This window comes from Sander lucioperca, chromosome 16, assembly GCF_008315115.2.
Source record: "Sander lucioperca isolate FBNREF2018 chromosome 16, SLUC_FBN_1.2, whole genome shotgun sequence".
NCBI classification, from domain to species: Eukaryota; Metazoa; Chordata; class Actinopteri; order Perciformes; family Percidae; genus Sander; species Sander lucioperca.
This window is the reverse complement of record NC_050188.1, coordinates 30,257,269-30,284,349: the sequence shown is the minus strand read 5'-3', so window position 1 is coordinate 30,284,349 and position 27,081 is coordinate 30,257,269. Positions and strand designations below refer to the sequence as shown.

Below are 27,081 nucleotides of genomic sequence, written 5' to 3'. Positions count from 1 at the left end.
AACATATGCTTGATACTGATGCTTGTATTAATCCATTTAGCTGTGGGATCAGTGAAAAATGTAAAAAGATAGAGGACATTCATGTCTTGTACATGATTGTATTAGGAAATGTATTTTAACAAATGGGGTGTGAGTGTGTGTGTGTGTGTGTGTGTGTGTGTGTGTGTGTGTGTGTGTGTGTGTGTGTGTGTGTGTGTGTGTGTGTGTGTGTGTGTGTGTGTGTGTGTGTGTCCTCAGTGAAGTGTATCAGTCTCTGCAGTAGATTCCAGCTGCAGCAGTCAGTTCAGTTTCTGTTCAGTCTGACTGAGGGAGGTTTTTGTACGACGCTTTTTCACTGTGTGAACAACCACTGGCTGTTGATGAGATGTGCACTCTGACAGTAGTAAACTGCTGCATCTTCAGTCTGGACTCCACTGATGGTCAGAGTGAAGTCAGAGTTTGATCCACTGCCTGTAAAACGATCTGGAATCCCTGATTCTCGAGAGCTAGTATATTTAATGAGCAATTTAGGAGTTTCTCCATCTCTCTGTTGGTACCAGGCTAAATAGTTAGAATTAGGAATATTCTGACTGGTCCTACAGCTGATGGAGACGGAGCCTCCCAGAGCAGAGCTCACTGCTCCAGGCTGAGTCACTGTGACCTGGCCTCTGGACTCTGAGGATACAGAGACAAAAACATAAAGCAGCGTCACGGTTTAGTCGTCTTCATTTCAGAGGGACGGATGTTGATAGAGGAGAGGAGTTTGATTCTCTGGACTTTACCTGTGAAGCAGCAGCAGAGGAGAGTCCAGATGAGGACGGAGATCAAAGTCATGTTTTTGATGAGGAGGATTTCTGTGTCTTCTGTTGTCATGAAGGACAGCTGTCAGTCATCCAGTGTTCAACTCTCAGGACTATAAACTCTCCCAGAGCACTGGAGCATGGTGCTGCTGATGCAAAGTGGCTCTCTATGGAAATGCTCTGACTGACTCCAACAGGGACTTGGATTACTCTGATGATGCTGTTCATCAATGGATCAATCACTTTATGAGAGTATTGATTAGGAATGTTTCAGTAACACTTTGACTTCTTGACAAATCTTTCAAAATGTTCGATTTAGGCTTCCCAGGACCAGCTGGAACATTTACAAGAAGTATTTTATTTTCTATGCCATACAGCCATTGAACACAGAATAACTGCATCGGGGAACTTGGGATTTGCTCTCTTGTAATATTTATAGGTCTTACTGTATCTGCTGCTACCTGCCCATTTGCACTATTGTATATTGTATTCTGCATATTCTGTATGTTTTTAATGGTGTGCTGTGTTATGTGCATTGTATGAACATGTGCTGTACTCTGAAGAAAAGCCAAAGACAAATTCCTACTGAGTTGGACAAGGAAATTAATCTAAACTAATCTAATCTAATTTCTTCTGCAATTGAACATAATTGATACAAACAAACAACATACACTTAATTTGAAATCAATATGAATAAATAACATGCATTCTGGAAATCTGCAGCACTGTGTTATTGCCAGTTTTCTTTTTATCTGACAAGATTTTACAAACAGCCTCATTTTGGTGAGTTTGTTTGTGTCAAAGTCAGAGAGCCGTGTCTCTCTACAGTGAGAGGTTTTTGTACGGCGGCTCAATGACTTTGTATCACTGTGGTTGACTTTTGGTGGAGGAACCAGACTGAATGTTGGAAGTAAGTTTCTGCACAAATACTAAAAACTATATTTTAAATATTGGAAAATAATGTTTTAAAATCGGTTTAAAGTCGATAACATATATATGTATTCACGTTCTTATTTCTCCTCCTTTATCGTGGAGACAAACTCAGAGCAGCTTCACTAAACATTTCTTTACACATTTCTGTCAAACTGAAATTTAAATGACTTGAAGTGTGGAAAAGATAAAACTGAAAAACTGTTCTACAAGATTCATTTTTAATTTTCCACATCAATGATAACTGTTTAAAGCAAATGAAGATTCAGATATTCAAACAATTGAACAGAGCAAAGATAAAGATCGGTATTTGAAAATGTGCAACATCTCTTTACTGTGTCATGTATTGTTTCAAAGTTTGAAAACTATTTGAACAGTTTGGTAATGATGATCAAAATCACATGAAGAACATTTGATGTTGTCAGCTCATTTTCTGGATTTGTTTCTATTCCACTAAATACTTTAAAGTCATGTATAGTTAGGTTGGTGATGATCTTGATTTGGAGGTTTAAACATTTGTCCAAAAGTTGACATTTTATTTCCAGTGTATAGTTTGATATATATCAGCTCATTGTGTAGATGATTCTCTCTGTGCTGATTTGCATGAGAGGCTTCTTAAAGGGAAGTGAAACAATGTGTGAGTGAGTGACTGGTGGAGCAGAAAAACCATCTGACAGAAACTCCTTAAAGGAGAAAACCAACTCTCACACAGTAAAGGTGTCCAAGTGGCTGCTGGTTGATTGACAGCTGTGTGGTCCCTGTCCTCTAATCTGATTGGTGTCTCCTAGGTGATGTCCGTCCCACCCTGACGGTGCTGCCCCCGTCCAGTGAGGAGCTGCTGAAGGGGAAGGCCACGCTCATGTGCCTGGCCAACAAGGGCTTCCCCTCAGACTGGAGTCTGGCCTGGAAGGTGGACGGCAGCAGCAGCAGCAGCAGCAGCAGCTGGGAGGAGAGCAGGAGCCCCGGGGTGCTGGAGAAGGACGGCAAATACAGCTGGAGCAGCACCCTGAGGCTCCCTGCAGACCAGTGGGAGAAGGTGGGCTCTGTGACCTGTGAGGCCACCCAGGGCTCCCAGACTCCACTCTCAGAGACACTGAGGAGAGACCAGTGTTCCCAGTCCTGACCTGACTCACTGGGACTCTGCTACTGGTTTCACTCTGATACTGATCTCAGTCTGCTCTCTGCTACTCTCTCTGTTTTTAATTTGATATTTTTCAATAGCGATATTTACCAGCTTGTTGCAATATTTCTATATTATTTCAGTGTTTAAAGACAATAAAGACGTGTTCATCAAATCAGTTGTTTCCATGTTTGTTATTATCAAAGTGTCTCTTTACATCTTTTCTTAAGCGTGTCAGTGACTTTTTGAATTCCTGAGGACAAACTGATCTAACAAACATGTGGTAAGCTCTCTAATGTAGAAAGATAGTTATGTAGGATATATATAAAACAAACAATGTCTGTATTAATAAACCTTTGGAACAAAACTCATGGTCAGAATATTTCAATGATACATCATCCAATCATCTCTTATTACTGATTATTATGATTTGATACTATAAATAAAATTGAATTGAATTGAAGAGTGTTTAAAGTAAGGACTGTTATATTGTAATTGCTTTAAGTGTATCTAAAAAATGTCAATATTATTAGAAAAAAATGATCACAATATCATCAGCATAGAGAGTAGTAAAATGACTGATCTTCAGTTCAAACTCTGGAAATATTTACATTGTGTTTCTGCTGAAGATCCACGAAGATAAATAAAGAGACGACAAAGGAAATAATTTAAACGTTTCTGATTTACATACTCAATGGATCATTTTTGATTTCAATCATAAAGTACATTTGTTCGCTAAAAAATACAAAACACAAAATGACTAAAATATGTCATAGACGTGATTAGTAACTTTACAACATGAATGAAATTACATGTTGTAATGTATTTCAACTATGAGTATGTTTGAGTTTCTATGAAATCTGGTTAAATATTAAATAATCAAATCATATTTACAGTTTTAGTGTTCATGTGTTATCATACTCTGTGGATTAAACCTATCAAAGAATTGAAATTATACTTTAACAGAAGTCAGCTTTGATGTGTAGCAGAATGTCAAACCCTGTTTTAATGAAAGACTTTAAAGTATAACTTGTAGTTAGATAAAGTATATTTAGTGTTAAAGTGTTCAAAGTCGATTATTATTAAATATATTTTTGGTCAGTCAAACTTGTGTTTTAGTTTCAGTGCAGCTGTTGAATCAGATCAGTTCCTCTCCAGCTGAGGAGGTTTTTGTACAACGTTGTATCACTGTGTGACTGGATAGCTTTGATATTGCTGACAGTAGTAAACTGCTGTATCTTCAGTCTGAACTCCACTGATGGACAGAGTGAAGTCAGTGTTTGATCCACTTCCACTAAAACGATCTGAAACTCCAGACTGAAGAGTTGAAGTTGAATAAATCAGGAGTTTAGGAGATTCTCCAGGTTTCTGAAGGTACCAGCTGAGTACGCTAGTACTAACAGCTGAACTGGCTTTACATCTGATAGAGACAGACTGTCCTGGAGCAACAGACTGAGATCCAGGAGACTGAGTCAGGATGATTTCTCCTGATGAACCTGGAAAACATGAAAAAGAGCAGAAGAGTTATTGAGACAAATCCAGCTTGGAGAAAGATGATCAACATCCAAACAGAAGAGTCTCATTTCTTTAACATGGAGAAGAGATGGAAGAAGGTAAATGCTGCTTGTTCCAGTGTTTCTCCATCATAGCAGAACATCATTGAGGTGAACCTGGTTGCATCCTGAAGCAAAGTTTTCAGAAGATAGTCTCACCCTGAACAAGGAGCCCCAGGGTGGCCAGCAGTAGAATCAGTGACATCATCATCATGCTGCCGGCGTGTCAGTGTCTCTGAAAGTCCTGGACAGTCACTGATCAACACTGGCCTCTTAACGGCTGGGAGCAGAGAGGCAGGACACATATGCAAACACACAGAGTCAGTGAACTGTAGCTGTCCTCAACATGTCATGCTGTTTCCCCCTCAGTGCTGAGAGCATGGACCTACATATTTACATATTCACATGGAGAGGATATTGAAAAGTCTGGTAGTAAACTGATCCAGTGACTTGTGGACAGTTTTGTTCTGTTTTTCCAGTTTGGTAATATGGTGTTTTTTGATAATGATTAGTGATATTAATATTAATGCAGGTTTGACATGTTGTGGGTGTTTGTAATGTGAAGATGTCACCAAGTAAAGCAGTGATGAGTCTTTATAGAAGGCTGAGTCCAGTGTTGTAGTTCTCAATATCAGTCTTGGTCTCAAGACCACTCTTTGAAGGTTTCGGTCTCGTCTCAGAATCTGCCGCATTTTTACTCGGTCTTGTCTCGTCTCAGATCTTTGGATCCAATTACATGATCTTCCTCAGCAGACAGAGTTCACCCAGTTCTCATGGAATATTTTAACTTCTAAGCCAACGTGGACAAAAAGTCTTACAAATACTGAGAGGAATGGGAATTTGAAAATCCACATTTTAATAACATCTGCTGAGGAAAAGTATGTGATATGATTAAAAGATCAACAACAGCTACTGGATGGACGGTGTGAAGAGATTGTTTTGCTGTTTCCAAAGTCAAGAATGAACCTGAGATTATAATGTGATATGAATGGATGGTGTCATCTTGAGTTAGCTGTGTGATTCAGCTGTCTGTGCTCTCTCTGCAGGTGATGGTTAGAGCAACTGGGAACAGCTGAGGATGTTCCCAGTAGCAGGAGGTTATTTAAGTCTGGATGCAGTGCAGCCCTCTCTCTGGCTGACTCTCCACTCTGCTGCAGCTTTGCTCCTCTCCCGTCTGCTTTAGTTCTCTACAACACCCCCACATGTGTATATTGTCCACTCACGCCCATTACACAATACTGACTTCACTGATATCCACATCCCATCATTGAATTACTAAAGTTAACCCTACAAGTCCCTGCTTAAAAGCAGTACACCACCATTAAAAACAATCCACGTTTGGGACAATGATGGCATTGATCCATTAAAAGGATGTTTTTACTGCACTAACTTGGACCTCTTCCATAGCTTGGACTTAGAAGAAGCAACAGACACTATTACTGATTATGTAACATTTTGTAGAGATAACGTGTTAACTCAGAAGTCTATAACTTTGTATCCAAACAATGAATCTTATATTTCCAAGCAAATTAAAGAGTGTGTAGTCCGTAGTTGGGGATACTGTGGCCATGAGGAATATCCCCCAAAAAAACTCAACAGCAAATTAGGAAAGGCAAGGAGGAAGGAGAAGGAGACATTTGAAACCCACTGCTCCACTATGAATATGAAAAAAATGTGGGATTCTATGAAATTTGGCCAGTGTCCTTTTCTATGCTGTTGTATGTTGGGGAGGCAGCACTAGGAAGAGGGATGCTGGACGACTGGAGAGGCTTGTGAGAAAAGCTGGCTCAGTGGTGGGCATGGAGCTGGAGTCACTGACATCAGTTGCAGATAAGAGGACCCTGAGCAGATTGCTCTCTATAACGGACAATGACTGCCACCTGCTGCACACCACTTTCTCCAAGCAGAAGAGCATGTTCAGTAGTAGGCTCCTGTCTCTGTCTTGCAAAACAGACAGGCTGCGTAGGTCCTTTGTCCCTAGGGCCATTAAGCTCTTCAGTGCTACACAGAAGGGGAGGAGTGTGATTGACTTAAGTGTTTAAGTCTGCTCTGCACACTGCCATTTGTACCATGCCTTCATCTGGGTGCCTTTATACATACACATAAACTACCCTGGACTACCCTAGACTAGACTGATTGGCACTGTTTGACTCCCTTACTGGCTATATTAGCCACCTGCCCATTTTGCTAGCTTGCCTGTATGGTCAATACACCACGCTGTCTTTTTGTCTGTATGGACAGTTTTCAACTTTAACTTAAACTTTTCTTCAAGTCTTTTACTAGTGTCTATGTATAGTTAAGTAATGATTATTCTATTTTTGATATATTGTGTAGCCTGTTGTACTTGAATAGATATAGAATTTGCAATGGCAAGGTACTTGCACTGACACTCTCTTGCACTATGATACGATTACACCTTTCTCTATTTTTTCCACACTGCTCCTTTAAATATGCTACAATCTAACTTCACTGTAAAGGCACACTATTTATCTTTCTTTGTATTTTTGTAGAATGTCTGTGTGCCTATGTGTATCTATGTTGTGTATAAGCTATTGGACACCTTAATTTCCTTCAGGATAAATTAAGTATATCTATCTAAATTGATGACAAACCTGGCCCCAGCTAAAACATGACTTAATGTTCTTAATGAGGGTGAAAAAGTGAAGTGGGGGATGAATGAAATAACAATTATTGTGTTGTTTGTTCTATAACATCTATGGATGTTTTTCACACATTGTGGAACAAAAATGTTCTTATCTTATAGTCTTACAGGGTGTGTGTGTGTGTGTGTGTGTGTGTGTGTGTCCTCAGTGAAGTGTATCAGTCTCTGCAGTAGCTTCCAGCTGCAGCAGTCAGTTCAGTTTCTGTTCAGTCTGACTGAGGGAGGTTTTTGTACGACGCTTTTTCACTGTGTGAACACAGGCCCACTGTGATAACTCTGACAGTAGTAAACTGCTGCATCTTCAGTCTGGACTCCACTGATGGTCAGAGTGAAGTCAGAGTTTGATCCACTGCCTGTAAAACGATCTGGAATCCCTGATTGTCGAGTGCTAGTATAGTAAATGAGCAGTTTAGGAGTTTCTCCATCTCTCTGTTGGTACCAGTGTAGATAGTTCCCACCAAGAACATCCTGACTGGTCCTACAGCTGATGGAGACGGAGCCTCCCAGAGCAGAGCTCACTGCTCCAGGCTGAGTCACTGTGACCTGGCCTCTGGACTCTGAGGATACAGAGACAAAAACATAAAGCAGCGTCACGGTTTAGTCGTCTTCATTTCAGAGGGACGGATGTTGATAGAGGAGAGGAGTTTGATTCTCTGGACTTTACCTGTGAAGCAGCAGCAGAGGAGAGTCCAGATGAGGACGGAGATCAAAGTCATGTTTTTGATGAGGAGGATTTCTGTGTCTTCTGTTGTCATGAAGGACAGCTGTCAGTCATCCAGTGTTCAACTCTCAGGACTATAAACTCTCCCAGAGCACTGGAGCATGGTGCTGCTGATGCAAAGTGGCTCTCTATGGAAATGCTCTGACTGACTCCAACAGGGACTTGGATTACTCTGATGATGCTGTTCATCAATGGATCAATCACTTTATCAGAGTATTGATTAGGAATGTGTCACTGCTCATTTGTATGATTCTTTGGTTTGAGTCCATAAAGTATTTTAGGGGTACCAAATATATTAATCACAAGTGTTACCATCCACCTACCCTCCATAGGTTTGCTTCTACAACAGACTAACGATACTCATACAACAATTAACACAAGATCACTCATTCACTGTTAACTTACATTTTGTTTATCGATGTACATGAATAATATCTCCTCTTTGAGGATAAAGGAGGGTTTAAAAATGTACGAATATGTTTGACAAAACTAGGGGGGCCAGAGGGGGGTCGAGGCTTAATATTAAGGGGACCCTGGCCACCCCCCTCCCAGAACCACTGATTCACTACAACACAAATCAATCAAATCACTGTGGGACAGATTTAACTAAATATTATTATTTTTATTATTCATTCATCATCTACAATAAACATGTTATTGATAATTATTTACATTTGGGCCGAATTTATTGTCAAATATTTCTTCAGAAATATTTCTATTATTTTCACTGAAAGAGAAATTTATATTGTTAGTGGATGTTTAACATTTCATTTCAAGTAAAGATTAAATACATTTTCATAGTTTGTGAATCAAGTTTTAAACATTTTGACCAGTTATGACATAAACTGGGTAAACTGTGAATGTGTTTTGGTGAGTTTGTTTGTGTCAAAGTCAGAGAGCCGTGTCTCTCTACAGTGAGAGGTTTTTGTACGGCGGCTCAATGACTTTGTATCACTGTGGTACACGTTCGGTGGAGGAACCAGACTGGAATTTGGAAGTAAGTCAACTGTTTTTTATTTCAAGAGCTATTTTTCTTTGTATTCTTTTATATTCAACCGTCTAGGAAAAATTGTTGCCTTTCAATATTTATGGATATAGGTTTCCACAAAAGTTTGCTCTAAGACTCAAAGTTCACTTTAGTAACAGAAATTCAAAAAGTAATTGTAAGTAAAACATTAAATGAAGATTAGTCATTATTTCCAGCTTTAATGGTAAAGTAGCATCTTGAGGGCTTGTAGGTTTAGTTCAGTCTGACAAAGTCAGAGAGCCGTGTCTCTCTACAGTGAGAGGTTTTTGTACGGCGGCTCAATGACTTTGTATCACTGTGGTACACGTTCGGTGGAGGAACCAGACTGGAATTTGGAAGTAAGTTCCTGCACAAAATAGTTAATACATTATTGTGAAGTCATGTTTTAAATTACATTTTAGGATGGGCAGATAAATATGTGTTTTATTGATGAAATATTCATGTTTTTATTCATCCTCCTTTATCATGGAGACTAACTCAGAGCAGCTTCACTAAACATTTCTTTCTATTTAAATAACTTCATGAACACAAAACTTATATTCTACTTCAAATGTTTGTTAAGGTTAGTCTTTAATGTTACACTATGAATATAATGTCATATATTGTTGCAAATTGTGTTTGAAATCTTTGAACAGTTTGCTAAATAATGTCTGAAATCCACATGAAGAAAATTTAATTGTTGTCAGATGATTATTTGTATTTGTTTGTTTCCACTAAATACTGTAAAGTAATGTATGGTTAAGGTTTTAGAATTGTGAAGTATTGACATTTTATTTCCAGTGTATAGTTTGATATATATCAGCTCATTGTGTAGATGATTCTCTCTGTGCTGATTTACATGAGAGGCTTCTTAAAGGGAAGTGAAACAATGTGTGAGTGAGTGACTGGTGGAGCAGAAAAACCATCTGACAGAAACTCCTTAAAGGAGAAAACCAACTCTCACACAGTAAAGGTGTCCAAGTGGCTGTTGGTTGATTGACAGCTGTGTGGTCCCTGTCCTCTAATCTGATTGGTGTCTCCTAGGTGATGTCCGTCCCACCCTGACGGTGCTGCCCCCCTCCAGAGAGGAGCTGCTGAAGGGGAAGGCCACGCTCATGTGCCTGGCCAACAAGGGCTTCCCCTCAGACTGGAGTCTGGCCTGGAAGGTGGACGGCAGCAGCAGCAGCAGCTGGGAGGAGAGCAGGAGCCCCGGGGTGCTGGAGAAGGACGGCAAATACAGCTGGAGCAGCACCCTGAGGCTCCCTGCAGACCAGTGGGAGAAGGTGGGCTCTGTGACCTGTGAGGCCACCCAGGGCTCCCAGACTCCACTCTCAGAGACACTGAGGAGAGACCAGTGTTCCCAGTCCTGACCTGACTCACTGGGACTCTGCTACTGGTTTCACTCTGATACTGATCTCAGTCTGCTCNGGACTTGGATTACTCTGATGATGCTGTTCATCAATGGATCAATCACTTTTACAGAGTTTAGTAAATGTTAGATTTAGGGTCCCATGGACCTGCTGGAACATTTACAAGAAGTATTTTATTCCCTATGCCATACAGCCATTGAACACAGAATGACTCCAACAGGGAACACTTGTTATTTTATAAGATTTGCTTTCCTGTATTATTTATAGAACTTATCTGCTGCTACCTGTCCATTTACACTATTGTATATTGTATTCTGTATATTATGTATGTTTTTAATGGTGTGCTGTGTTATGTGCATTGTATTTACCTTTACTGTACTTTGGGAGAAGCCAAAGACAAATTTCCACTGAGGTGGACAATAAAGTCAATCTACTCTAATGTCTTCTGTCTTATTTAGAAGAAGAGAAGACATTATATACATTTAACATATATTAAAACATGCATTCTGGAAATCTGCAGCACTGTGTTATTGTCAGTTTTCTTTTTATCTGACAAGATTTTACAAACAGCCTCATTTTGGTGAGTTTGTTTGTGTCAAAGTCAGAGAGCCGTGTCTCTCTACAGTGAGAGGTTTTTGTACGGCGGCTCAATGACTTTGTATCACTGTGGTGGACTTTTGGTGGAGGAACCAGACTGAATGTTGGAAGTAAGTTTCTGCACAAATACTAAAAACTATATAGTGAGTATTGTAAAGTAATGTTTTTTAAAATCTGTTTACAGTCGATAAAATATATATGTATTCACGTTTTTATTTCTCCTCCTTTATCGTGGAGACTAACTCAGAGCAGCTTCACTAAACATTTCTTTACACATTTCTGTCAAACTGAAATTTAAATGACTTGAAGTGTGGAAAAGATAAAACTGAAAAACTGTTCTACAAGATTCATTTTTAATTTTCCACATCAATGATAACTGTTTAAAGCAAATGAAGATTCAGATATTCAAACAACTGAACAGAGCAAAGATAAAGATCGGTATTTGAAAATGTGCAACATCTCTTTACTGTGTCATGTATTGTTTCAAAGTTTGAAAACTATTTGAACAGTTTGGTAATGATGATCAAAATCACATGAAGAACATTTGATGTTGTCAGCTCATTTCTGGATTTGTTTCTATTCCACTAAATACTTTAAAGTCATGTATAGTTAGGTTGTGATGATCTTGATTTGGAGGTTTAAAGATTTGTCCAAAAGTTGACATTTATTTCCAGTGTATAGTTTGATATATATCAGCTCATTGTGTAGATGATTCTCTCTGTGCTGATTTACATGAGAGGCTTCTAAAGGGAAGTGAAACAATGTGTGAGTGAGTGACTGGTGGAGCAGAAAAACCATCTGACAGAAACTCCTTAAAGGAGAAAACCAACTCTCACACAGTAAAGGTGTCCAAGTGGCTGCTGGTTGATTGACAGCTGTGTGGTCCCTGTCCTCTAAGCTGATGGTGTCTCCTAGGTGATGTCCGTCCACCCTGACGGTGCTGCCCCCCTCCAGTGAGGAGCTGCTGAAGGGGAAGGCCACGCTCATGTGCCTGGCCAACAAGGGCTTCCCCTCAGACTGGAGTCTGGCCTGGAAGGTGGACGGCAGCAGCAGCAGCAGCTGGGAGGAGAGCAGGAGCCCCGGGGTGCTGGAGAAGGACGGCAAATACAGCTGGAGCAGCACCCTGAGGCTCCCTGCAGACCAGTGGGAGAAGGTGGGCTCTGTGACCTGTGAGGCCACCCAGGGCTCCCAGACTCCACTCTCAGAGACACTGAGGAGAGACCAGTGTTCCCAGTCCTGACCTGACTCACTGGGACTCTGCTACTGGTTTCACTCTGATACTGATCTCAGTCTGCTCTCTGCTACTCTTTACCTTTCTATCTCGTTCTTTCCCTCACTGTCTAATTACATGTTTCATTGATAAAGTTTTGTTGCCTTTTAAATATTTTATTATTTCAACACAATAAATAACCTTTCATCAAATCAGTTGTATCCATGTCTGTTATTTTAAAAGAAACCAATGTTGATGTCTTCATAGTTCCAAAAGTGTAGAAAGATTTAACTCAGTTTTAAGATTTTAAAATGTCCTGGATATGTCTTGAGAAAGAAATTATAAGTTAATATAATGTCATTGTTAGTATACCTCATTTTTAAAACAAAAAAGTTATCAGATAATCATGAAAGTCACCCAGGAAAGATTGAAGTAATATCATAATTTATTCTAGATTCTTTAAACCTTTTGTGACAGCAGAAACTGCTTCATTAGAGTATTTGTACATTTCGTTTTGTCACAAAGCTGATTATGCAGATATTTTAGGAAGATCAGATATACTATGTATCTCATCCATGTTGAATTGTTTTTAGAAGTGTACAGAGAGTATAATGAATCTGTGTAAACCACAAATCCTGAGAAGAAATAATTGCACTTGAATGATAAAGTTGGATATCATCAGCATATTTTATCATCAAAATATTAATATCAGAAATGTGATCCCAAAATATCACATTACTTGAGCTGCATGTAAGAGAAAATGTTTTGCATATACTTCAAATATATTCAGTTATAAGATTTCTTAATATTTTTAGGTATTTCCAAGTTGGCTCCTCTAGACTGTTTCATACATATGTATATGTGGCCTAATTGACTCAAAAGAATAAATTATAATTGCTTTAACTGACCCCACACAATGTGACACAAGGTACACTTCATATTTTTGGCAACATTGAAACAAATGTCTGTTTTAATTACTTTGACCTTATGAACTTAAATGTTTAAACTTTTTGTCTTGTTTGTGTTGTTGTGTTTTATATATTTTAGAGAGATATGGACCTGTGTGTCTGAAATAAACTAAAATTGATTTAGGCATGAATCAGATAAGAAGATGAGATTATAATGTGATATGAATGGATGGTGTCATCTTGAGTTAGCTGTGTGATTCAGCTGTCTGTGCTCTCTCTGCAGGTGATGGTTAGAGCAACTGGGAACAGCTGAGGATGTTCCCAGTAGCAGGAGGTTATTTAAGTCTGGATGCAGTGCAGCCCTCTCTCTGGCTGACTCTCCACTCTGCTGCAGCCAGTGGCGGTTTTTGCACAGGCGATCCGGGCAGCCGCCCGGGGCGGCATTTTTTCATGTCACGTGGGGGGCAGCACGAGAATTAAAAAAAAAAAAATCCTCTGAGCTGCGAAGCGGTTTTGTGTTATCTATCATTTAACTGTGTGAGGAATTGGCAAATTGGCGTCCCCTGCAGCTGCAGGTGCCCTGCTTCCACCCCCTACTTTCACAATGAAATGGACTAGTCCGTAACAGTGCGGGCGCGAAAGATAAACAAACATGGTGACAGGAGAACTAGGAAGTACACAGAGACGGAGCAAGACGAGTCTAAACCTTTCTTTTATGTCAATGGTCTAAACGCGAAAATGAAACTAAGTTACCCAAGCGGCTCAAATAAAAGAAAAAAGCGAAAAGACATGTTTTCGGCAGTAGCAGGACCTTCATCAGCTCCCGTGGCTGATGATAGTGGTGGTGGTGTCGGTGTCGGCAGCAGTGTCCTGCAGAGTGAGGAGGAGAACTCCCCTTAAAACACTTTGGCCCTTGATGAAGCACTGGAGCATGGTGCTGCTGATGCAAAGTGGCTCTCTATGGAAATGCTCTGACTGACTCCAACAGGGACAGGGTGTTTCCTCTTCAGTGCTGAGAACACTGACTTTATAAATTATTCATGATATAATGCATAAAGAAATTGAGAAATTGGATTGGTTTACCCAAGTTGATTCTGTTGAATTACTAAAACCTATTAAACTGCATAGTCTTCATCACACAGCCAATGTGCATTTGTGCTCTCATTTGAGATCCATACACACAACTACTGTTGTGAAATGTAGAAATTAAAATGCAAAACGACAGATTCTACCAACAAGGATCTTTCCACTTGTTTTATTGATGTAAAATCTTTTTTTCAGGGTTGACAGAGAATGAGAGAACACTTGTTTGAGTATGTCGACATTTCAGTAATCAGCCCTAATGCAGAACATCTGTTTCCCTCAAACAAGCCCTGACAAACATGAACAATGTGTGACACAGAGGAACAAGTCATTACAACCAACTGCAATTAACCAGAAACAGTGACATATCCTGTAGCAACATGGTTTTAAAGGAAAGAGCATTACACTAATATCACATGTTTAATTTAAACACAAAACTAAAAGTTCCTCGAGACCAATAAACTTCAACGTTGTTTTACTTTTTTCTCCAGATTGTCTCTTTTATGCAGCTTAACATATTCAGCTCCTTCAAATATAAAGAAGAGAGAGGATGAGAATATTCATTAAAATTACTTCAAACAGGTTAATAAAAATCATGTTGCCATCTCATTTATAAACGTGGCGTACGCACAACAAGGGGCTGAAAATGTGCGTACGCCTCTTCCCACGCAAAGGTTGTGATTTATAAAAAACTTGACGGGAGAATGTGCGGTCCTCCACGTAAATTCTGACCCATGCGTACGCACAATTTGGAGACAAAATAGGAATTGGTGACGCAGAAGTCAGACTGCAGAAAGTAAATGGGAATAACTATAAAAGTAAAAAAAATTAAAGTATTGATGCCTCCCTTTTTCACTCCATATCATCCACGTTATCATAAAGAATAAATCCAGCAGTGTTATTTGTGCTTGTACTGAGTGATACTTGTTCCATAATCACCATGTAAAATACAACTCAAATCTTAAATACATTTTTTTCTTAATGTTTAATCGGTGCCGTCTCGCCGTCACATTGTCCGCTACGGAGCATTATCGGTCCAAACTTTAATACTGTTCGTGACAAAACCAGCATGAAGACAATATCTTGTAAACATATAAATACTGCGGTGACCCCCCCCGTGCATAATGCTGCATGATGGCACTGCTGACACTGCAGGAGGACTACGGTGATGGAAGAATCAGGAGAGAAAGAGACTTCAGGGACCATGATGATGACTGGCTAATATGCTGATTTAGATTTCCTAAAGCTGAGCTCTTGGATCTGTGTACTGAACTGGGTCCAGTAGAGAGGACAACGCGCCGGAACCGTGCCATTCCGGTCCAAATACAGGTCCTCTCCACTCTGGGGGCCACCGGCTGTTTCCAGAGGGAAAAGTCAGATAGCTAAGTGTTTTTTTTTAAGAAATATTATATATAATCTTAAACTTATCACTAAGGCTTGTTTGGATATGATATATAGTTCTGTTAAATCTTATTACGTCTGGTATATCGAAGCTGTCCCCGAGTGCCATAAAGCCTGCCATTCTGGACATATTATTAATACATGAAGTTATAGATCAGGTATCCCTACACTGTGCAAGAACAGGCCGAAATTATAATTCAATTTGCAGCAATTCCTGAACGTCTGAGAATTTTTTTGCTTTTTCTCTGCCAGTCATCACGATTCTGTCTGCCAGAGTCATTAACATACTGATCAGCATTCATGAGGAGCTTTGCATTGACTATTATGGTTAAAAATGGGCGTGTACAGGGCAGGATAAGAGGCTGATCCACGTATGCACACTTGTAGGTAATCTGTGATTTATAAAGGGAACATTGCTTACAGATGTGCGTATGCACGGTTTTATAAATCTGACTTTTTTTTTGCGTACGCCATTTTGGGCTTTTGGGCGTACGTACACTTATAGTAAGGATCCTACTCACAGTTTTATAAATGAGACCCCTGGACATTATTTCTACAAAGGAAGTTGCTTTAGTATATTTCAAATATGTTTGTTGAATTGATCACTATGAACATAAATCACGTCCACTATATTTGGGTGACAGCATAAGTGTCGGTACATAAAAACAGAATTATCTGCACGGCTCCACACATATGAGCAGGTCAGAATATATGTTCTGTAGTTCTTGTAGTTTGGATGAAGTGTTTAAATGCTTGTGTCTTTTATTTCTCTTGGTAAGAGCATTTACTGAAGTAAAATATTTTCATGAACTCCAAACTGTGGATTTAACTTTTCTGTACATGTAAAAGAGGAGTGAGTGGAGCAAGAAAAGCTGCTGCTGATTTGATGACGTGTGACTCTGAGATGAGAAGTCTGAGATGACCAGATGATGCATTTCTTGATGGAAGAAACCAGGAGTTCAATTTACAATGAAATAAATCATGGAGGTACAAGATCTCCACTGTTACTATTGTCTACTCAATCTTTGGAAATACAACTGTAGTGATGTGAATTTAACTTCTGATTATCAACACAGAAAGAGAACTCTGTAGTCTTTACTATCAAACAAGTGTGTGTGTGTGTGTGTGTGTGTGTGTGTGTGTGTGTGTGTGTGTGTGTGTGTGTGTCCTCAGTGAAGTGTATCAGTCTCTGCAGTAGCTTCCAGCTGCAGCAGTCAGTTCAGTTTCTGTTCAGTCTGACTGAGGGAGGTTTTTGTACGACGCTTTTTCACTGTGTCAACACAAACTGACTGTTGGGAATGTGAAGACTCAGACAGTAGTAAACTGCTGCATCTTCAGTCTGGACTCCACTGATGGTCAGAGTGAAGTCAGAGTTTGATCCACTTCCTGTAAAACGATCTGGAATCCCTGATTGTCGAGTGCTAGCATAGTAAATGAGTAGTTTAGGAGTTTCTCCATCTCTCTGTTGATACCAGTGTAGATAGCTCCCACCATAAACATTCTGACTGGTCCTACAGCTGATGGAGACGGAGCCTCCCAGAGCAGAGCTCACTGCTCCAGGCTGAGTCAGCGTGTACTGACCGCTGGACTCTGAGGATACAGAGACAAAAACATAAAGCAGCGTCACGGTTTAGTCGTCTTCATTTCAGAGGGACGGATGTTGATAGAGGAGAGGAGTTTGATTCTCTGGACTTTACCTGTGAAGCAGCAGCAGAGGAGAGTCCAGATGAGGACGGAGATCAAAGTCATGTTTTGATGAGGAGGATTTCTGTGTCTTCTGTTGTCATGAAGGACAGCTGTCAGTCATCCAGTGTTCAACTCTCAGGACTATAAACTCTCCCAGAGCACTGGAGCATGGTGCTGCTGATGCAAAGTGGCTCTCTATGGAAATGCTCTGACTGACTCCAACAGGGACTTGGATTACTCTGATGATGCTGTTCATCAATGGATCAATCACTTTATCTGATCATTGATTAGGATCTTTCAATAACACTTTGACTTCTTGACAAATCTTCCAAATGTTAGATTTAGGCTTCCCAGGACCAGCTGGAACATATAAAAGAAGTATTTTATTCCCTATACCATACAGCCATTGAACACAGAATGACTGCATCAGAGAACACTTGTTATTTATTAAGATTTGCTGTCTTGTATTTTTTATGAGACTTATTTGCTGCCACCTTCCCATTTGCACTATTTTATATTGTATTCTGCATATTCTGTATGTTTTTAATGGTGTGCTGTGTTATGTGCATTGTATGAACATTTGCTGTACTCTGGGAAAAGCCAAAGACAAATTTCCACTGAGGTGGACAACAACATTTTTCTAATTTCTTCTGTAATTGAAAATAGTTGATATAAACAGACAATATACACTTAATTTGAAATCAATATGAATAAAAACTTGTATTCTGGAAATCTGCAGCACTGTGTTATTGTCAGTTTTCTTTTTATCTGACAAGATTTTACAAACAGCCTCATTTTGGTGAGTTTGTTTGTGTCAAAGTCAGAGAGCCGTGTCTCTCTACAGTGAGAGGTTTTTGTACGGCGGCTCAATGACTTTGTATCACTGTGGTGGACTTTTGGTGGAGGAACCAGACTGAATGTTGGAAGTAAGTCAAACTTTTAAAAAACTTATTATTTCAGGAGCTATTTTTCTTCCTTTACTTTCTGCACTCTTACCTTTCCTTTTTTGTGAAATATTAATCCACAATTTTTAAAGAAATATATCACTCTAAGAGGCAAAAGATTGCTTTCGAAATAGAAAATCAAAAGTTCATCGCAAAGAAAATGAAATTGAGTCAGATGATAAATCATTATTTCCAGCTTTAATGGTAAAGTAGCATCTTGAGGGCTTGTAGGTTTAGTTCAGTCTGACAAAGTCAGAGAGCCGTGTCTCTCTACAGTGAGAGGTTTTTGTACGGCGGCTCAATGACTTTGTATCACTGTGGTACACGTTCGGTGGAGGAACCAGACTGAATGTTGGAAGTAAGTTTCTGCACAAATACTAAAAAAATACATTGTTAATATTGTAAAGTTATGTTTTGCAGTCGATGAAATATATTTTTATTTACTTTTAGTATTCATGTTTTTATTTCTCCTCCTTTATCGTGGAGACTAACTCAGAGCAGCTTCACTAAACATTTCTTTACACATTTCTGTCAAACTGAAATTTAAATGACTTGAAGTGTGGAAAAGATAAAACTGAAAAACTGTTCTACAAGATTCATTTTTAATTTTCCACATCAATGATAACTGTTTAAAGCAAATGAACATTCAGATATTCAAACAATTGAACAGAGCAAAGATAAAGATCGGTATTTGAAAATGTGCAACATCTCTTTACTGTGTCATGTATTGTTTCAAAGTTTGAAAACTATTTGAACAGTTTGGTAATGATGATCAAAATCACATGAAGAACATTTGATGTTGTCAGCTCATTTTCTGGATTTGTTTCTATTACACTAAATACTTTAAAGTCATGTATAGTTAGGTTATTCCAGTGTATAGTTTGATATATATCAGCTCATTGTGTAGATGATTCTCTCTGTGCTGATTTACATGAGAGGCTTCTTAAAGGGAAGTGAAACAATGTGTGAGTGAGTGACTGGTGGAGCAGAAAAACCATCTGACAGAAACTCCTTAAAGGAGAAAACCAACTCTCACACAGTAAAGGTGTCCAAGTGTCTGCTGGTTGATTGACAGCTGTGTGGTCCCTGTCCTCTAATCTGATTGGTGTCTCCTAGGTGATGTCCGTCCCACCCTGACGGTGCTGCCCCCCTCCAGTGAGGAGCTGCTGAAGGGGAAGGCCACGCTCATGTGCCTGGCCAACAAGGGCTTCCCCTCAGACTGGAGTCTGGCCTGGAAGGTGGACGGCAGCAGCAGCAGCAGCAGCAGCAGCTGGGAGGAGAGCAGGAGCCCCGGGGTGCTGGAGAAGGACGGCAAATACAGCTGGAGCAGCACCCTGAGGCTCCCTGCAGACCAGTGGGAGAAGGTGGGCTCTGTGACCTGTGAGGCCACCCAGGGCTCCCAGACTCCACTCTCAGAGACACTGAGGAGAGACCAGTGTTCCCAGTCCTGACCTGACTCACTGGGACTCTGCTACTGGTTTCACTCTGATACTGATCTCAGTCTGTAACTCTCTCTCTCTCTCTCTCGCTCTCTCTCTCTCTCTCTCTCTCTCTCATTCTTTTCCCCACTCTCTGTCTAATTACATGTTTCATTGATAGTTTTGTTGCTTGTTGTACTTTTGATGATGTCATCACAATAAATCCCTTTTCATCAAATCAGTAGTTTTCATGTCTGTTATTGTAAAGAAACAGCAGACAGGGCTCACCCAGTTCTCATGGAATATTTGACCTTTTAAGCCGACGTGGACGAGAAGTCTCACACAAATGCTCAGAGGAATAAGAATTAGAAAATCTACATTTCAAAAACATCTGCTGAGGAAGATCAACAACAGCTAATGGATGGACGTTGTGAAGAGATTATTTTGCTGTTTCCAAAGTGAAGAATTAACTTTTGGTCTCAGTGTATTTGTGGGTTTTTGAGCTGCATGTAAGATAAATATTTTTGCATATACTTCATACAGATGCAGGCATATGATTTCTGTATTACTATTTTATAATTACCAAGTTGGCTCCTCTTGATTCTTTCGTACAAATGTATACGTCGCTTAAATGATTCAAAAATAATTATAATGACTTTAACTGACACCACACAATGTGACACAAGGTACACTTCATATTTTTAGCAACATTGGAACAAATGTCTGTTTGAATCACTTTGATCTGATTGACTTCAATGTTTAAACTTTTTGTCTTCTTTGTGTTGTTGTGTTTTAGATATTTCATACTGATATGGACCTGTGAGTTTTTCCTCGCCACTGTCACACTAAATGCTTGCTCTTGGGGGAATTACTGGAATTTTGGATCGTTGTAAATTATAAAGTGTGGTTTAGACCTATCTGTGAAGTGTCTTGAGATAACTCTGTTATGAATTGATACTATAAATAAAATTGAAATGAAATTGAATTGAAATTGTGTCTGAATGTAAGTTAAAATTTAATTAGGCATGAATCAGATAACAACATGAGATTGTAATGTGATATGAATGGATGGTGTCAACTTGAGTTAGCTGTGTGATTCAGCTGTCTGTGCTCTCTCTGCAGGTGATGGTTAGAGCAACTGGGAACAGCTGAGGATGTTCCCAGTAGCAGGAGGTTATTTAAGTCTGGATGCAGTGCAGCCCTCTCTCTGGCTGACTCTCCACTCTGCTGCAGCTTTGCTCCTCTCCCGTCTGCTTTAGTTCTCTACTCTGCTCCTATCAACCTTTGCACACACATATTTTCCACTCATGCACATCACACTATACTGAATATACTAATATCCACAGCCCATACTATGATTACTTAAGTTACCCCTTTAGTTTAGGTTAATTTGTTTAAATAAATATCTTTTGTAAAAACTTGATCATGGTGTGTCTACCTTTTCTTGTAAAAAGTGTGTGTGTGTGTGTGTGTGTGTGTGTGTGTCCTCAGTGAAGTGTATCAGTCTCTGCAGTATCTTCCAGCTGCAGCAGTCAGTTCAGTTTCTGTTCAGTCTGACTGAGGGAGGTTTTTGTACGACGCTTTTTCACTGTGTGAACACATACTGACTGTTGATAACATGAAAACTCTGACAGTAGTAAACTGCTGCATCTTCAGTCTGGACTCCACTGATGGTCAGAGTGAAGTCAGAGTTTGATCCACTGCCTGTAAAACGATCTGGAATCCCTGATTGTCGAGTGCTAGTATAGTAAATGAGCAGTTTAGGAGTTTCTCCATCTCTCTGTTGGTACCACTCTAGATAGTTAATGTGTGTAACAGCCTGACTGGTCCTACAGCTGATGGAGACGGAGCCTCCCAGAGCAGAGCTCACTGCTCCAGGCTGAGTCACTGTGACCTGGCCTCTGGACTCTGAGGATACAGAGACAAAAACATAAAGCAGCGTCACGGTTTAGTCGTCTTCATTTCAGAGGGATGGATGTTGATAGAGGAGAGGAGTTTGATTCTCTGGACTTTACCTGTGAAGCAGCAGCAGAGGAGAGTCCAGATGAGGACGGAGATCAAAGTCATGTTTTTGATGAGGAGGATTTCTGTGTCTTCTGTTGTCATGAAGGACAGCTGTCAGTCATCCAGTGTTCAACTCTCAGGACTATAAACTCTCCCAGAGCACTGGAGCATGGTGCTGCTGATGCAAAGTGGCTCTCTATGGAAATGCTCTGACTGACTCCAACAGGGACAGGGGGGTTTCCTCTTCAGTGCTGAGAACACTGACTTATAAATCATTCATGATGTAATGCATAAAGAAATTGAGAAATTGGATTGGTTTACATTGGCAATTTGGTTTATGTTGATTCTGTTGAATTACTAAAACCTATTAAACCAATAAACTTCAACATTGTTTTACTTTTTTCTCCAGATTGTCTCTTTTCTGCAGCTTAACATATTCAGCTCCTTCAAATCTAAAGAAGAGAGAGGATGAGAATATTCATTAAAATGACTTCAAACAGGTTAATAAAAATCATGTTGCCGTCTTCAACTTTGTTTATTAATTCTGTTTCAGATGATTAATGACCTTTCTCACTCTTTGTCACAAAGACTTTAAAATGATTCTTGGTATAACATGTGATGTCATGTCTTATAGAAAACCTTTGACTTGTATAAACATTTATATTTTTGTGTAGTGGCACTGTCCATAACTGCCACATCACAGTGGGTTTGATAGGGTCTATTTCTTTGATAGAAAGTAGTTCCGGTAAAAACTGTTGATAGTGAAGTCTGTGGAGTTTCTAAAATAACCAGGGGTCTCATTTATAAACGTGGCGTACGCACAACAAGGGGCTGAAAATGTGCGTACGCCACTTCCAACGCAAAAGTTGTGATTTATAAAAAACAAACTTGACGGGAGAATGTGCGGTCCTCCACGTAAACTCTGACCCATGCGTACGCACATATTGGAGACAAAATAGGAATTGGTGACGCAGATGGTGAGGTGGTGAACTGAAGTCAGACTGCAGAAAGTAAATGGGAATAACTATAAAAGTAAAAAAATTAAAGTATTGGTGCCTCACGCACATTTTTTCACTCCATATCATCCACGTTATCATAAAGAATAAATCCAGCAGTGTTATTTGTGTTTGTACTGAGTGATACTTGTTCCATAATCACCATGTAAAATCCAACTCAAATCTTTAATAAAAATTTGTTCTTAATGTTTAATCGGCGGCGTCTCGCCGTCACATTGTCCTCTACGGAGCATTATCGGTCCAAACTTTAATATTGTTCATGACAAAACCTGCATGAAGAAAAGTGTGTTTGCCTATTAGACTTTCTTTCATCTTCAAATTGTATCTCAGGGTGGGGTACCACTAGTTAATGCTGTGATTTTGGCAAGGTTTTGACAATGACAATATGTTGTAAATATAAAAATACTGCGGTGACCCCCCCGTGCATAATGCTGCATGATGGCACTGCTGGCACTGCAGGAGGACTACACTAATGGAAGAATCAGGAGAGAAAGAGACTTCAGGGACCATGATGATGACTGGCTAATATGCTGATTTAGATTCCCTAAAGCTGAGCTCTTGGCTCTATGTACTGAATTGGGTCCAGTAGAGAGGGCAACGTGCCGGAACCGTGCCATCCCGGTCCAAATACAGGTCCTCTCCACTCTGGGGGCCACCGGCTGTTTCATACTGATCAGCATTCATGAGGAGCTTTGCATTGACTATTTATGGTTAAAAATGGGCGTGTACAGGGCAGGATAAGAGGTTGATCCACGTACGCACACTTGTAGGTAATCTGTGATTTATAAAGGGAACATTGCTTACAGATGTGCATACGCACGGTTTTATAAATCTGACTTTTTTATGGAATACGCCATTTTGGGCTTTTGGGCGTCTGTACACTTATAGTAAGGATCCTACTCACAGTTTTATCAATGAGACCCCTGGACATTATTTCTACAAAGGAAGTTGCTTTAGTATCTTTTTTAAATATGTTTGTTGAATTGATCACTATGAACATAAATCACGTCCACTATATTTGGGTGACAGCATAAGTGTCGGGACATAAAAACAGAATTATCTGCACGGCTCCACACATATGAGCAGGTCAGAATATATGTTCTGGAGTTCTTGTAGTTTGGATGAAGTGTTTAAATGCTTGTGTCTTTTATTCTCTTGGTAAGAGCATTTACTGAAGTAAAATATTTTCATGAACTCCAAACTGTGGATTTAACTTTTCTGTACATGTAAAAGAGGAGTGAGTGGAGCAAGAAAAGCTGCTGCTGATTTGATGACGTGTGACTCTGAGATGAGAAGTCTGAGATGACCAGATGATGCATTTCTTGATGGAAGAAACCAGGAGTTCAATTTACAATGAAATAAATCATGGAGGTACAAAATCTCCACTGTTACTATTGTCTACTCAATCTTTGGAAATACAACTGTAGTGATGTGAATTTAACTTCTGATTATCAACACAGAAAGAGAACTCTGTAGTCTTTACTATCAAACAAGTGTGTGTGTGTGTGTGTGTGTGTGTGTGTGTGTGTGTGTGTGTGTGTGTGTGTGTGTGTGTCCTCAGTGAAGTGTATCAGTCTCTGCAGTAGCTTCCAGCTGCAGCAGTCAGTTCAGTTTCTGTTCAGTCTGACTGAGGGAGGTTTTTGTACGACGCTTTTTCGCTGTGTGAACACATACTGACTGTTGGGATAGTGAAAACTCTGACAGTAGTAAACTGCTGCATCTTCAGTCTGGACTCCACTGATGGTCAGAGTGAAGTCAGAGTTTGATCCACTGCCTGTAAAACGATCTGGAATCTCTGACTGTCGAGTGGTAGTATCATAAATGAGCAGTTTAGGAGTTTCTCCATCTCTCTGTTGGTACCAGGCTAAACAGCTAGAACAATAAATATCCTGACTGGTCCTACAGCTGATGGAGACGGAGCCTCCCAGAGCAGAGCTCACTGCTCCAGGCTGAGTCACTGTGACCTGGCCTCTGGACTCTGAGGATACAGAGACAAAAACATAAAGCAGCGTCACGGTTTAGTCGTCTTCATTTCAGAGGGACGGATGTTGATAGAGGAGAGGAGTTTGATTCTCTGGACTTTACCTGTGAAGCAGCAGCAGAGGAGAGTCCAGATGAGGACGGAGATCAAAGTCATGTTTTTGATGAGGAGGATTTCTGTGTCTTCTGTTGTCATGAAGGACAGCTGTCAGTCATCCAGTGTTCAACTCTCAGGACTATAAACTCTCCCAGAGCACTGGAGCATGGTGCTGCTGATGCAAAGTGGCTCTCTATGGAAATGCTCTGACTGACTCCAACAGGGACTTGGATTACTCTGATGATGCTGTTCATCAATGGATCAATCACTTTATCTGATCATTGATTAGGATCTTTCAATAACACTTTGACTTCTTGACAAATCTTCCAAATGTTAGATTTAGGCTTCCCAGGACCAGCTGGAACATATAAAAGAAGTATTTTATTCCCTATACCATACAGCCATTGAACACAGAATGACTGCATCAGAGAACACTTGTTATTTATTAAGATTTGCTGTCTTGTATTTTTTATGAGACTTATTTGCTGCCACCTTCCCATTTGCACTATTTTATATTGTATTCTGCATATTCTGTATGTTTTTAATGGTGTGCTGTGTTATGTGCATTGTATGAACATTTGCTGTACTCTGGGAAAAGCCAAAGACAAATTTCCACTGAGGTGGACAACAACATTTTTCTAATTTCTTCTGTAATTGAAAATAGTTGATATAAACAGACAATATACACTTAATTTGAAATCAATATGAATAAAAACTTGTATTCTGGAAATCTGCAGCACTGTGTTATTGTCAGTTTTCTTTTATCTGACAAGATTTTACAAACAGCCTCATTTTGGTGAGTTTGTTTGTGTCAAAGTCAGAGAGCCGTGTCTCTCTACAGTGAGAGGTTTTTGTACGGCGGCTCAATGACTTTGTATCACTGTGGTGGACTTTTGGTGGAGGAACCAGACTGAATGTTGGAAGTAAGTCAAACTTTTAAAAAACTTATTATTTCAGGAGCTATTTTTCTTCCTTTACTTTCTGCACTCTTACCTTTCCTTTTTTGTGAAATATTAATCCACAATTTTTAAAGAAATATATCACTCTAAGAGGCAAAAGATTGCTTTCGAAATAGAAAATCAAAAGTTCATCGCAAAGAAAATGAAATTGAGTCAGATGATAAATCATTATTTCCAGCTTTAATGGTAAAGTAGCATCTTGAGGGCTTGTAGGTTTAGTTCAGTCTGACAAAGTCAGAGAGCCGTGTCTCTCTACAGTGAGAGGTTTTTGTACGGCGGCTCAATGACTTTGTATCACTGTGGTACACGTTCGGTGGAGGAACCAGACTGAATGTTGGAAGTAAGTTTCTGCACAAATACTAAAAAAATACATTGTTAATATTGTAAAGTTATGTTTTGCAGTCGATGAAATATATTTTTATTTACTTTTAGTATTCATGTTTTTATTTCTCCTCCTTTATCGTGGAGACTAACTCAGAGCAGCTTCACTAAACATTTCTTTACACATTTCTGTCAAACTGAAATTTAAATGACTTGAAGTGTGGAAAAGATAAAACTGAAAAACTGTTCTACAAGATTCATTTTTAATTTTCCACATCAATGATAACTGTTTAAAGCAAATGAACATTCAGATATTCAAACAATTGAACAGAGCAAAGATAAAGATCGGTATTTGAAAATGTGCAACATCTCTTTACTGTGTCATGTATTGTTTCAAAGTTTGAAAACTATTTGAACAGTTTGGTAATGATGATCAAAATCACATGAAGAACATTTGATGTTGTCAGCTCATTTTCTGGATTTGTTTCTATTACACTAAATACTTTAAAGTCATGTATAGTTAGGTTATTCCAGTGTATAGTTTGATATATATCAGCTCATTGTGTAGATGATTCTCTCTGTGCTGATTTACATGAGAGGCTTCTTAAAGGGAAGTGAAACAATGTGTGAGTGAGTGACTGGTGGAGCAGAAAAACCATCTGACAGAAACTCCTTAAAGGAGAAAACCAACTCTCACACAGTAAAGGTGTCCAAGTGTCTGCTGGTTGATTGACAGCTGTGTGGTCCCTGTCCTCTAATCTGATTGGTGTCTCCTAGGTGATGTCCGTCCCACCCTGACGGTGCTGCCCCCCTCCAGTGAGGAGCTGCTGAAGGGGAAGGCCACGCTCATGTGCCTGGCCAACAAGGGCTTCCCCTCAGACTGGAGTCTGGCCTGGAAGGTGGACGGCAGCAGCAGCAGCAGCAGCAGCAGCTGGGAGGAGAGCAGGAGCCCCGGGGTGCTGGAGAAGGACGGCAAATACAGCTGGAGCAGCACCCTGAGGCTCCCTGCAGACCAGTGGGAGAAGGTGGGCTCTGTGACCTGTGAGGCCACCCAGGGCTCCCAGACTCCACTCTCAGAGACACTGAGGAGAGACCAGTGTTCCCAGTCCTGACCTGACTCACTGGGACTCTGCTACTGGTTTCACTCTGATACTGATCTCAGTCTGTAACTCTCTCTCTCTCTCTCTCTCTCTCTCTCTCTCTCTCTCTCTCTCTCTCTCATTCTTTTCCCCACTCTCTGTCTAATTACATGTTTCATTGATAGTTTTGTTGCTTGTTGTACTTTTGATGATGTCATCACAATAAATCCCTTTTCA

General features: G+C 39.9%; 10 gene segments (V, D, J or C); 4 read left to right on the top strand and 6 right to left on the bottom strand.

The window, feature by feature from the left end:
- Window positions 1-314: 314 nt before the first annotated feature.
- LOC116046421 lies at window positions 315-818 on the bottom strand. The segment is given in 2 exon segments: window positions 315-654; window positions 762-818. Coding segments are annotated over 2 exon segments (375 nt in total).
- Window positions 819-1,633: 815 nt separating this feature from the next.
- On the top strand, window positions 1,634-27,081 carry LOC116046460. The segment is given in 3 exon segments: window positions 1,634-1,689; window positions 9,816-10,197; window positions 26,935-27,081. A coding segment is annotated over 1 exon segment (255 nt).
- Window positions 4,013-4,655, bottom strand: LOC116046422. The segment is given in 2 exon segments: window positions 4,013-4,325; window positions 4,542-4,655. Coding segments are annotated over 2 exon segments (366 nt in total).
- Window positions 7,273-7,800, bottom strand: LOC118493326. The segment is given in 2 exon segments: window positions 7,273-7,601; window positions 7,709-7,800. Coding segments are annotated over 2 exon segments (405 nt in total).
- LOC116039054 lies at window positions 11,658-11,981 on the top strand. The segment is given in 1 exon segment: window positions 11,658-11,981. A coding segment is annotated over 1 exon segment (255 nt).
- On the bottom strand, window positions 16,590-17,433 carry LOC116039063. The segment is given in 3 exon segments: window positions 16,590-16,930; window positions 17,038-17,081; window positions 17,423-17,433. Coding segments are annotated over 3 exon segments (378 nt in total).
- On the top strand, window positions 17,879-19,424 carry LOC116043906. The segment is given in 2 exon segments: window positions 17,879-17,952; window positions 19,087-19,424. A coding segment is annotated over 1 exon segment (264 nt).
- On the bottom strand, window positions 20,954-21,460 carry LOC118493332. The segment is given in 2 exon segments: window positions 20,954-21,296; window positions 21,404-21,460. Coding segments are annotated over 2 exon segments (375 nt in total).
- Window positions 24,001-24,550, bottom strand: LOC116041749. The segment is given in 2 exon segments: window positions 24,001-24,386; window positions 24,494-24,550. Coding segments are annotated over 2 exon segments (423 nt in total).
- Window positions 25,190-27,081, top strand: LOC116041745. The segment is given in 3 exon segments: window positions 25,190-25,234; window positions 25,709-25,784; window positions 26,543-27,081. Coding segments are annotated over 3 exon segments (456 nt in total).